The sequence below is a fragment of the Salarias fasciatus genome, chromosome 11 (genome assembly GCF_902148845.1).
Source record: "Salarias fasciatus chromosome 11, fSalaFa1.1, whole genome shotgun sequence".
In the NCBI taxonomy this organism is placed as follows: Eukaryota; Metazoa; Chordata; class Actinopteri; order Blenniiformes; family Blenniidae; genus Salarias; species Salarias fasciatus.
In genome coordinates, this window is record NC_043755.1 from 12,128,507 (window position 1) to 12,141,526 (window position 13,020).

Sequence of the window (13,020 nt, forward strand, 5' to 3'; positions counted from 1 at the left end):
AAAAGCTGGGAGGGGATGTGGTGTAAACAAACCACATTACGTATATCATTGGATCATTGATTCGTTTTCAAAGCAGCCTCGCTTGTGAGCGTCCACAGAGGCCCGTCTATCCGCGGCATGTCTGAATATACTCCGGCCTCATCCAGAACAAACAAAGCGCCGCATATTGCTGGTAATCTATTCCCAGACAAAATAAATAGCACTTAGTCTGCTTGACATTTAAATGTTACATCCATCAAGGGACTGCGTGGGATGCAGACATTGAGGAAGAGAGACTGAGAGACCCTCTTAAAAACAGACAGGATTACAGTGAGATAAAACTCACCGTTATTCTCAGCGTACATCCTGATCACGGGCATCATCTCGAAGAGCACTTTCGGTTTGGAGTCCGTGAGTCTGCAGCTCCGCCGGTCCCAGCCGGCCCCCTCCAGGTGGAGGCCGTAGACGTACACTCCCTCCGTCGGCGGCTGGGCGATGTCGTCCTTCATCCACCTCGTCACCTCGTTGCACAGCACCATGCGGTCCAGCGCCCAGCCCTTGTTGGCGCGCGTGATCTCCTAGGAGCGCATGCACAAAAATAAGAGTGGTTAAAGGAGAAACGTGGGCGCTGCAACCCGGGCAGGAAGCGTGAATGACAGAAATGACCCTTGGCAACTCTTTACCCATAAAAACAAACAAAAAAAAAAACAAAACATTTTGATAAAAGGGTTGTTATAAAGGTGCAAGACTGTATGGCAGATAAGTGCAGTCCATCTTAGACACTGCTTTGGAAGACAATATGGCAACAGAAAGGAGAGGGGTCACAATAAATACATGAGATGTGAGTATTGTATTCTTTCACTCATTTTATTTTCATCTATGAAGAGAGGAAAAAACACGCAAAAGCTTATTGGGAATGATTAGACAAACAGGGCTTGATTAGTAATGACAAGGATGGATACGCCTTAAAAAAACAAGCCGTCTTTTCAAACACATGACAGACAGAGGAAAGCGCTCAGTCTGTGCTGTGCTGTATACAAGCTGTTTGGTTGGACATGGCTGATTTACTTGGGAACCAACAGCAGTTTGACAAATCCCTGCTCAGTTACAGTCGACTCCATCCCACACATTTCCAGTTTTTGTGAGAAATAAAACAACATGTTTAAAAGCCTAATATTGACCTACCACTGAATTACATAATACTGAATTACCAAATTATGTCAAGAAAACAAGACAATCACACACACACACGAAACTGGATTATCAAGAGAAAAGTCACACACAGGGGGAACATGGAAACTGTCAGGGTTCACATTTCGTGACTTCTGTTGTTTGTGAGATTCTTCCTGTCTTTCGTTTCAGGCTTCTTGACTTTCCTTCCTCATGTTTGATTGCTGCTCCCCGCCCTGAGCCTGACTGTGTGATTTTCTTCATCCGGTGGCGTCGGTACATGTTGGGCGTCTGTTTGCTCTGCTCATCAGTCCATTTGTGTTCCATGTGAATAACCTTCTGTCTGTGTGTTTCCACTTTTCACTGAACGTTCATTGCATCCCCGGTGCTCTTCTGGTCTTTATTTTTTTTGGTGTTTTGTATTTCTGGTTTTGCCATTTATTGAAATGAAGGCTTTATTTCTGCCAACGCCGGGTTATTGAGTCGTCTCCTGAGCCAAACCCAACACATGAGCTGAACTCATAACCCTCCTGGTTTGATTACTATCCACTGCCGTGTGGCTGAAATACTGTTATATTCCTTTTATGTTAATTTATCAGCTTAGGTATTTATGTGCATATTAATAACATTTTACTTTTAAGCAAAGGTGGAGAAAAAGCCAATGATGACAAATATGTGTCTATCTAAAAAGAAAGGACAACATACATTAAATGTATTTCATATTTTAAAGTGTATTATTTAATTGTTATTATCAGGAAAAAGATCCAGCGTTTGGATGAAGGGGAGCTAAGTTTTGAATTTGTAATTTTCTCCCTAACTGCATGAACAGAAATGGGAATTCACTAGAAAAACGTGTCCTCCCTCACACCATGCATGCGTGCACGTGTGAGGCGTTTTGCACGTGAGCACATGCTTGTGTGTTTGCGTGCGCGTGTCAGACGTGGCATTGTGCCTGCCCCTCCCTCTGCGTGCCATCTGTAGGTGGGGAGCTTGCCGCCGTGTGTACCTGTCTCATGGCCGTCAGGAAGCCCTGCGGGTTGAAGAAGCCTGTCATCCAGAAGCAGTTGGGCCGCCCTTCAAAGATCCAGGCCTGGAACTGGCGGTTCCGCTCCAGCAGCTCCGTGAACCAGAAGCCCAGGGTGCTGGAGGCCCACGACGCCTGAGAAAAACAACAACAGCAACCACAAAAAACAACGAGACGAATGAAACTGGGACTGTCGTCCAGGTGGATCAGATTACAGGACAAAGAGAGGCCAAACACTGACTGTCAATCACCATGCGGCTGAAGGAAAAAGAGACTTCGGCACAGAGAATCAAGAAAAATGATCCAAAAGCGATTGTGGTACTGCAGGTCTAAAGCACTGCAGCAATTCCAGCTGGTATTATCCTAATGATGTAATGTTTGTGAGCGCACGGCTTGATTGCCAATGGAACGACTCAAATGGAGGGAAAGGGAGAAGTCATGCCAAGTCACACTTCTTGGTCATTTGCTTCGGCTCCCTCTCCATCACTGTTAATATTCCCCGGTTTCCTCAAGCAAAGCAAATTTCACGATTTCCATTCATCACAGGAATGGATTTGTGCGCTGTGCATACAGTTTGAGAATAAAGGTACTTCAATAAGAACCAGTTGGTGAGGTCTAAACACCGACGTTTTGACTGAAAACCATGATCTGCTCCCGTCTCCTGAGCATAAATTATCTGACGCTTTCATGAACAAACACAAACACTGAAGATGATAAATACCAGCAGATAAATGTTGGTATTTATCATATCATTGATCATTGTGCTGTGAGGCTAAAATGACTTGTTACTGTTCTTCACTACCCTTCAGTGCTTGTAGATGGACAGAAAATCAGATTAACATGGCTCATTTAACTGAAAAGAGTAAAACATTCTGAGCGAAATCAGTTTTTTTGTTTTCGTTCTTGCTTTGTTGCCGTTTTAATTCAGGGTCTTTTTTTTTCCAACGGACCTTCTTCCAGCGTGCAGGAATGCGAGCATCGTACATGCAGTCCAGGGCGTCCCGCAGGTTCTCGCTCATGATGATGGTTCCATCGATGGCCAGCTTGAGGTCAGTCAGCGTGTTTCGAACCAGAACTAGGACTCTCTGCATGCGATCGATTTCCTGGCGCAGGAAAATGTTCATGGGCTCAAAGGGCCCCATCTTCTGGAGGTGCTCTCTCACCTAGTTCAGTCAAATTAGATGAGATAAAACTTCAATGAAGTGATCAATAAATACAAGGAAGACGAATGGATGAATCTATACAGACATACTAAATAAGACAAAAGCTCTTTAGTGGATGTAAATCACATAAATACATGATCCATATTTATTTCAGCACACACCAATTGTACAGCTTTCTTCTGGGTTATACAAATTGTTCACATAATTTTGATCATCTATCTATCTATCTATCTATCTATCTTGAGCTGTCACCACTTCTATATGAATCTCTGCATTACTTGTCTCACTCTAAAATATCTTGTCAACATGGAAAACCAGCTCCCTGTTTCTTCTTCCTTTCATACACTGTGCTTACAGACAGGAGGGAAAGAAAGAGAATGTTTTAGGCGGTGCGGAGACAGTTTTCCATGACGTGCTTTGCACCTCAGCTCAGAGTCACATTATCACCTCGCTTTTTGCAGTGGCAAAAAAAAAGAAAGAAAAAATCTTGCAACAGATTTCTCAAAAAAGGCTGACACAAGAGGAGTCAGGTTCACTCACAGCCGTTGTCTATTTCTGCTCTATTTTTATGGCCACCATCCTGATCACACTTTCTACTCCTTTGCCTGCACCACAGCAGAAAGAACAGAGGGACCACTGCACATGTTGCTTCACAAAAGTCGCACGCTTCCCTGAGGGTGCTCATGGTGTGTGCACACAAACACACAAACACAACACTGCCTCTGCTCACTCACTTCAAAAGGTACGTAGTCAGCAGGTAGTTTCTCCAACATATCGTCAGCAAGCCGGGACACTGCAGCCTCCCTGGTCTCCCCTCCGCCTGACGAGCTGTCCTTGGGCTGAATGCTGAGGATGGTGTCCAGGACGTCCTTCGCCAGCTTGCTCTGGAAGGTTATGTCTGCATTTGGGTGGAGACCAAACACCTCTGGAGTGTCGTAGGCTGGAAGAGCCTGAGACGGAGACACAGCAGAGGCCAAACATTTGGATCGGAGATCGTCTTTGAAAGTATTTTCAGACAGGTATGGTCTCAAAGGGTTCCACACAGCTTTTACGCTAACGACGCTGTAGCTTATTGCTGAATTCTGAACCTGCAGGTCCCCATTTTTAAAACACCTCACTAGATTATCTTTGTTTAAGCAGCTAATCTGAAGTTTTATACACACATTTCCCTGCACTGCAGTTTTTTTCCCCCTTTTCTAATCTCCTTTGTTCCACGTTTGCGCTCTCAACTCAAGGGAATCATCACCCAGGAGATTCCCGCTATGCCTTCATGAGCAAGCCAAATGTTTTACATCCCGAATGTCAGGCCTACGTGGCAGCTCGAGCGTTTTTGTAGTTATTAGCTAACATCCCTGATGTGGAAGGGACTCAAAACGACGAACATATACACTAAATAGAAAGAGAGAAGATCAAGCCAAGCGCCACACTGGAAATAAATCTCTCAACCCTTTTAGATGGTGTCTACGTCTCTATGATGTTTAAATTAAGCCCATGGAGGCTTGTTAGCGGCCCATTCATTGGCCCGGGCGTTGGAGGAAGGAGCCATCTATAGCAGATAAGGCAGTGTGTCCTCAGGTCCACAGCTGAGTCCCACAACAGCAGACAGATCGGCTCTTGCCCCTCGCTGTGGTCATTTATTTTCTCGCAGGGGAATTTACCTTCGTCCCTGTCTGTTTGCATTTCATCTAAACGCGTGCTCGCATTGTGCTCTGTAGCACATTTTGTCTCTGCAGATAAAGCGCGAATGTGCCTGCCTGCACCGTGACAGACAAAAACAAAGAGGGTTGTTAGCAAATTTTCACGTGTGCAGTCTGCTTGAGTCAAATCCCGGTCTCTATGAGTGTTTCATTTCTGTGTGTGTGTGTGTGTGTGCCTGTGTGTTCTCCAAGGCTGTGTTTTGTCATTCTCTGTTTGAGAGGCAGCACAGAGGAATAAGCTTGCTGAGCCTGGCAGCGCTGAGCATCCATCATAATGAAACTAGCGTTAATGAAACAAGCTCAGGAACCGCCCCCAGGCACACACACACACCAGCCACACACACCAGAACAATCATAAATCATACATAATCTGTAATAAAATGAGCATTCTTGCATTATATTTGAAGTGAAATGCGGAAGTTTGCTTTTACAATAAAAAACAGGACATCAATCACCTTCAGCAGCCTAATAGCTGCACTTGTGTTTTGGGATGCGGAGAAACGGTGTGGAAAAATAAAATCCAGCAACATCACGAGTTTTTAACAAAAATCGACAACAGCGTCTGCCGCATATTAATATCAGGTTAGTTGATGAAAGAAAAAAAATCATGCTTGTCTTCATGAGTCTTTACAGATCGATGGATGTGAGTAATCAGTTAAGCAGGAGGCTTCAGGGCCGCTGTTGAACTACTGCCTGACTAATCAATAGTCTGCTTTGCTTGATAACACTGCAAAGATCTCCCCAACTCTTAATGTGTCAAATCAACCATGACAAATTAATTTAGCGAGCTTAAAATACATAAAGATATGAGGTACTTACACTGCAGAAAATGCAAAAAAAAAAAAAAAAGAAAAGACAGAAATGAAAAAGTAAATATTATCCCTGTTGATCATTGCTACCTATGACCTTTCGAAAGGAAGACTTGGTTTAGTTAGGAGTAGAACAAGGTGCTCAGCAAATTATTGGCAGGATGCTGCTGCTGCTGAAGTCCTGGTGGCATTTTTTTAAGTCACTGATAAACCATCCAGTCACTATAAAGGAGTTCTACTGGTTCATTTTTAGATGAAAAATGAACACTATCATATCATATTTAATCATTATGCTGTGCTAAATGCTCACAGTTAAATATGACAATGTATGAAATGGTTGATGAATGATTACAGTTTCAGATGTAATTTGTAACAAGTTTGTCACTTATAACACACTGGAACTTCGAAGCAAAGTGACAGAAGTGTTATGTGGAGGAATCTAAAGTCCTGAGTTGTATCGTATTTAATATTACTCAAATCACTATATTTAAAATGAGTCAAGCGACTTGATATCAAAGTAAACTGTTTGACCTACATTTGACATATTTACACAGCAGAGACGCTTTGAATTTATCCTTTTCTTAATTGACATTTTACTTTCTGCGAGTACTGCTACACCAAACAACTGTGTCACGTTAAATAACTCTAAACAGCGCTGTGTCTTTACAAACTCACTAATTCATGCTAGAGCATATTATTTATGTTTATTGGGTATTATCCTCAAAGTTGAGATGGTTTAACAAAATTTTCACAGATTTGTTTTATTTATCAGCTATACTTCAGTCACAGGTTCCTTTTCTTTCTCTTTTTTAATTTGTTTTACATTTTTTTTGCAGCAGTTCAGGTTTTGTAATAACCTGGAATTCAGCTTGCTCTTTATAACACTGTTGTCTTTTACATATTCAACAACTGAGTTCAGAACACATGACATGACCTTCCTTTAATCCTTTGAGAACCTTGATTTAAGCTGTCATATGTAATCGCATGAACATTTATAAGGTATTTCAAAGAGCATTGTCAATGCATTTTGATGCCTTATGGATGAACTCATGATGTATAATACAACAGACCTTTCTAGAAAACAGGGATATGCAGTTTTTACTGACGAATGCACACCACACACGCACTGATATTGTTTTGACATTTCGGTTTCACTCAGGTGACTTTTTTACTCACTGGATAGTTTATTGTTGTGCAAATCAAGTTTCAGTCAGTTGAATATTTCTTTTCTTGGCGTGCACCACTGCAGAGAAGCGACTGACCTGAATGTATGTTAGATACTGGTCGACGCTGGAGCACTTGGGGATGCTGTAGCCGCTGTAGAAGTTGAAGGCCGGTCCAAACATGTCCTCGCTGAACCACACTTTGGCAAAGGTGTTGAGGAGGCGTTTGTCGTAGTCATCGGTCACACGGCCGCCGTACTGAATCTCTCCAATCATGTACCGCACTGTGTTCCAGGAAACACCCTGAGAAAATGTAGATAAATTTGTAATGCAATCATTTCCGTTTGTGAATCAGTGTGTGGAAGTGTTCGCCTACTTTTTTAATGTCCATGTCGTCCAGGTGGTTCTGAACAAACTGGACAGTGGCATTAAAGTCGGCCTGGTTAAACTCGTAGGGGATGTTCCATCCCAGAGGGCCGTACTTCCTCCTCTCCTGGACCGTGCTGTGCAGAAACGCTACGCCGTACAGCATCGGCTTCCACTGCACCATGTTACTGACGTCCAGAAGGTCCTGGTTTATACCTGGTCGGGGTATAAGTGTGTATGAGTGAAATCTGCTGTTTCTATTGAGATTACCATTTGAAACTACAGTATTCCAGTCATAAACAGTTATTTAAACACAGCAGCCAAGAAAACAATTCACGATAACAGGGGAGTAAATCCCAACGTAAAGTCCCTTTGCAGTGACGATCTCAGATTTCTAACAGAAAAAAAAAAAGAATTATTACGCTGAAAGCTGCAGGCAAACAATTTCTATTCTGAGTAATCTGATGATAAAAATGCAGCTGCTAATAGTGTCTCGGATTCAAGAGCTTGGAGATAAGAACGCACAGAGACTTTCAGTTGTCCCTCAAGACTCACATATATTTATTTTCCATATAAGTGAGGAGAAGGCAGCTGCTTCATGCATATTAAATATGCCTCTGCTTCCTGAACATTCGAATAACAGCTCAAACTCAAGCTTCAGCTTGCTTAAAATTTCACATCCTTTCCTTCAAGCCTTGTGGTATTTGGGTGCAACAATAAATTAAAAAGCAAACAGGTGTTCTTGCTGGGTTTTTTCCCCTCACAACTACTTTAGTTTCACTAAATACCTGGAGCCAAAGTAACACAAAATAATAAGCAGTCTGATGTCTCACCAGTCTATCATGTCTGGTTTCGTATTTTTTTTTGTGCTGTAGTTGGGGAGGGAGCACTAGAAAGAGGGACGCTGCACGACTGGACAGACTCGAGAAGCGAGCTGGCTCAGAGGTGGGTACAGGGCGGGACTCTGGTTTCAGACCCTGGAGAACACTGTCTCCATCCTGGATAATCTTGAAGCCCAGATCAGATTTGCTGTCTATGTGATTTTTTTGATCATGTGGTTATACACATTTTACCGAGTGACCCACACCTGATTCGTTCATTGTGCATGCCTACTTTAAACTTCAGGTTACATGTAAGCCAAACACTAACTATAAAGCCCTTAAAGAAAAAAAATAATGATTTTGAATTATGTCCTCCGCTACCCAAAGACTGTGAAGTCATGTGACCTCTTCAACTGACCATCTCCTCTCTCATCTTCTCCTGTCTGATAGCCTCCATGCTTCTCATTGGTTTACTGCGTATTCACTATTTATGCAACAAAATAAGCTAGACGGTCACAGATTTAATGCGTTCTTAAGAAAATCTGATCAGCCTGGTATTTATTTATTCTATCTTTTTCTTTTTACTTTTCTGTTTCTGTGCAGCACTTTGGTCAGCCGAAGTTGTTTTTTAAATGTGCTATATAAATAAAATTGAACTGAATTGGTCACCCGGTGGTCGCCTCTTGCAGATATCCAATACATATCTGACTTATGTCCACATATGAATCCGGCCTGTATGCGATCTCAAAATATCTGAACGCATTCATCTTTTTCCTGCTTACACTGTTCAAAGTGTCATGGCAGTTCCAGGGTGTACCCTGCCTTTGACTATGCTCAGTGGGAATAGGCTGCAGCCCCCCACGGCTCAAAGGTGGATAAAGTGGAATAGAAGATGGCTACATTTCTATTCTTATCCTATTCTTTTCTTTTTGTGTGTGTGTGTGTGTGTAATTTTCTCTCTCATTTATAACAACACAATCCAATTCACTGAGTGTGATAAGAAACAATTGAATCTCTTCGCTGGCTTAACAAGACTAAAACACTGTATTGATTCAGGCTTGAAAGTATGAACTCCAATTCCTGGAATAACCTCGGCAGTGTCATCTCATTTAGTGGAATAATCAATGAGGAACTATGAGCCACTGATTGTGATGTATAGCACTGATCCTACCGACATAGGTCCTTTTGAGGCCTGCCTTGAGGCCTTGAGGAGGCTCATTGGTAAACTTGATTGACATCTGCAGGAGTGTGATGGGGAAGTGTCTGTGGGCCTCGGTGGTCATCCAGAGGCGGAAGGTGTCGTTGACAAAGTCCGTCTCCGCCACCGTGTCCATTAGCTCATCCATGAAATCCAGACCCAGATGGCAGTTCTGCAGCAAGGCCCAGCCACCCTGGAGATAATGTTCAGTGATTTCCAACCATACCAAAGACAGTAAAGACAAGAGGTCAGGCTCTTCACAAAAGCACTCTTCCTGCTGCTGCATCAAATGGCACAAAAATAGCATTGTTTGGACTCACATTAGCCATGGTCTGCTGCAATAGCTTGCGAGCATGGACCTCTTGTCCCTGTCCCATGGAGACATATCGGGTCTCAATCTTCAATTTCTTCCCCAGTGCAATAATGGAGTCTGTTGGATCTGAACCCATTGAAAGGAAGCAGATGAGAGGCGTTCTGGGGTCTGATTCCTCCCACATCTTCTCCAAGTCAAGAATCACCCCTTCAGTGTACTTGTCTCCCATTGCATCCATTATGTATTTCCGGGCCTGGAGGAAAAACATGAATAAATCAGAAGAAGGTAGCAGTGATTGTTGACTGTTTTGTCCTACAAAATGCTGAAACACCTGGGGACAGAAAAAAGGGCAAATCCTGTTACAACCTTTCTAACCCTAAAAGGCTTGAAACTGACTGGACAGTTAAAAGGGTTTTTCTTAACTGGATTACTCTTCAGCCAACAGCAAAAACTGAGTTCAGACGAGGTAAACTACTACAGACAGAGCAGCAAAATAATCCCACTCTGGGCTTGTTTACACCACAACTATCAATCGGTAAAATATGGACATCCATTTGCCACTGCAGATATTTAGTAACAGTAGTTCTTGGAATGAAATGTATTTCCCTGAATGCATTCCATGTTTTAGTTGAATGAAAAAAAAAAGTTGAAGGAACTTCATGCGACACTACATGTGACCCAAACTTTTTATTTTAGATTCTCGGTTAAGTCTCTCGGTACACTCCTTTCTTTACCTGTGCAATAGTTCTGTCAGGACACCAGCAGCGGATGAGGAGCAGCCGTCTAAAACAGTCCAGGCTCTGATCATAACCGTTTGGGATCGCCTCCTCCTCCGGAGCCTCCTTATCGAACCACGATTTCCACTGCTTCTCATTACGACTTATCTGAGAAGAAACGTACAAACAAGTCACAGCAAAGAGAAACCAAAGAAAAATAATCAAACAAGTCTTTAACTGTACCGCATTACACCAAATCCAGACAGAATAATGAATAACACAAGTACATAAAACTACAAGAAAAGTTCATTTAAATAAAGACATATTTATGCTAGAATGGTCCACAGAAATGGATTTATTGTAAGCTAAAATGAAAAAGCAAGGAGCAAATGTACCCTCCGTTTTTCTTAAATATTAAAATGTATTCAGTCTGTACTCCTCTAGATGCCAGTTCCAAATTGCCCAAATTGTCCTAATGTGCATAAAAACCATAATGACCATGCCCCTGTTGGTACCTGCACAACACTGGGTGCTGATGATTACCATTTTTCTCCTTTGATTTTTTTTTAAACAGACTGAACAGAGTTAGATAACACCCAGCAGGAGAACAACAGGCACACTTTATTATACACAGGCGAGGTTCTTTTTATGTCTAAAAGATCCATTCAAAACAAGCACTTACAGATATGTATCATGGAACACACTGAAAATCAGAAGATTCTGCAACAACATGACTTCCTAAATTAATACCAGCGGTGCTGACTCCGTGAAAACACTGTGTGTTTCCAGAGTGTGAGGTGAAGGGTGCAACAGACAATTCATTTGCACATTTATATGCACACAGTGACTCAGGAGAGAAAAAGAAATCAAACTGTACAAGAAGAACAACCAGTACAAGATCAGGTGGGGAGTGAGATTTGCACTTTGTTATTCTGCTGAATCTCCCATATTTAGAGTTTGGGACTTGCAGTGCAGACCAGGAGCCGCCTTGTGGAGCCGCACATCACTTATAACTCTACTGTGTTTGTCTATATTGCATTATATTCCTTTATTAGAATTATACCAAATGTTTTCAACATTAATAACATTTTTCTTTGTAAAGCCAAGAATGTATAAAAAAGAAATAAACATCATGAGAAGAACTGAGTGTTTTATATCAGTTTAAAAACTGGATAGTCAGCATTGATAGCATTAAAATGATAATTATTAGTGTTGCCATATGAAAATGCTGGACAAATCAGAAAGATATTTCAAACTTTTGTCCAATACAGTTTTTATTTTCTGCAACGATCTTAACAGAGGATGGTGTTACGGCCCCAGTGTTTCTGCCCCTGTTGCTCTCCCTACAGGCCTCCGGCTGCACAGAGCTTGCAATCACACAACTATCTACACCTGAGAGGAGTCTCAGTCTATATAAGCCAGCAAGCTGAGTCAGCGCTCTCTGCCACTCTGCCGCTCTGCCTGTTTGCTGCCCAGCTGTGTTGCTTCAGGTTTCTACTCCACTCCTCCAGCTGACCATGCAGTCCTTGGTGTTCTTTTGTTTGGTTTCAAACTGACGCACCACACATTTCCCACTGCGGTCATGCACCTACATACACCACTGATCCACATTACCACACCTTGTTAGTATGATTTTCATTCGAAAAAAATCATTTGGCATTTGAAATCTCACTGCATTTCCTCCTTTGTTGTGGCTTACGGAGCCGGTCGTAACAGTGGTTACCCTCATTCAACTAACTTTACAAGGGGGTTTAGTGACTTTATTGAAATAAAGGTAGCATTTAAAAGAGTGCCTGTTGTGGTCCTTTCATACAGTGGAAGAAAGATACACACATAAAAGCAATCAAACATGCATATTAACAGAGAGAGAGAGAGAGTGTGTGTGTGTGTGTGTGTGTGTGTGTGTGTGTGTGTGTGTGCGTTCTCGTATTTCTATCCTTGTCGGGGCCAAATGTCCCCACAAGGATAGCAAAACGTGGAACGACGTGCCTTGTGGGGACCTTTTTCCGGTCCTAAGTAGGAGAAACAGTGTTTTCTTGACCATGTTGTTGTTACTGAAAAAAGTAAAAGTGCAAAAACATTTCTTTAGGGTTAGGCTTTGTTGTGGTGTGGGTTAGGGTTAGGGTAAGGGTCAGGGTTAGGGGCTAGACATGAATGGGAGTCAATGGACGGTCCCCACAAGGATAGAAATACAAGACTGTGCGCACACGTGTGTGTGTGTGTGTGTGCTCAGTGGAAATTGATTGGAAGTTTCTCCAAACTCGGCTCATTTCACACTACGATGAGTTTTTTCCTTCATGGGAGCCACAAGGCTGTCAGTCACCCACAAGGATGAGTGTATGCATACGTGAGCAACAGTCCATCGAGATAACCGTGCGTGTGTGTGTGTGTGTGTGTGTGTGTGTGTGTGTGTGTGTGTGTGTGTGTGTGTGTGTGTGCCCACAGTAATGCATGAAGAACAGAGGTGAGAAGTGAGCCTTGATGAGACCGATATTGACATGCTCTGTCGAGCAAAGGAGAGCTGTGAAAATATTTAATAAGCACCTTGAGACCAGAGCTGTTGTATGTGTGTGTGTGTGTGTGTGTGTGTGTGTGTGTGTG

The 13,020-nt window shown here is 42.5% G+C and overlaps 1 protein-coding gene across 1 annotated transcript in view; it reads right to left on the reverse strand.

Moving 5' to 3' along the window:
* Positions 1 to 13,020, reverse strand: part of dnah5 (dynein, axonemal, heavy chain 5) — a 76,091-nt gene that overhangs the window by 604 nt on the left and 62,467 nt on the right. Inside the window, exons 79-87 of the mRNA XM_030101949.1 lie at positions 10,438 to 10,587; positions 9,711 to 9,956; positions 9,364 to 9,583; positions 7,382 to 7,587; positions 7,105 to 7,308; positions 4,071 to 4,286; positions 3,124 to 3,336; positions 2,156 to 2,308; positions 326 to 557 (exon numbers count right to left, since the gene is read on the reverse strand). Of these exons, the coding sequence (XP_029957809.1) occupies positions 326 to 557; positions 2,156 to 2,308; positions 3,124 to 3,336; positions 4,071 to 4,286; positions 7,105 to 7,308; positions 7,382 to 7,587; positions 9,364 to 9,583; positions 9,711 to 9,956; positions 10,438 to 10,587 (1,840 nt within the window). The remainder of the gene's footprint in view (positions 1 to 325; positions 558 to 2,155; positions 2,309 to 3,123; positions 3,337 to 4,070; positions 4,287 to 7,104; positions 7,309 to 7,381; positions 7,588 to 9,363; positions 9,584 to 9,710; positions 9,957 to 10,437; positions 10,588 to 13,020) is intronic.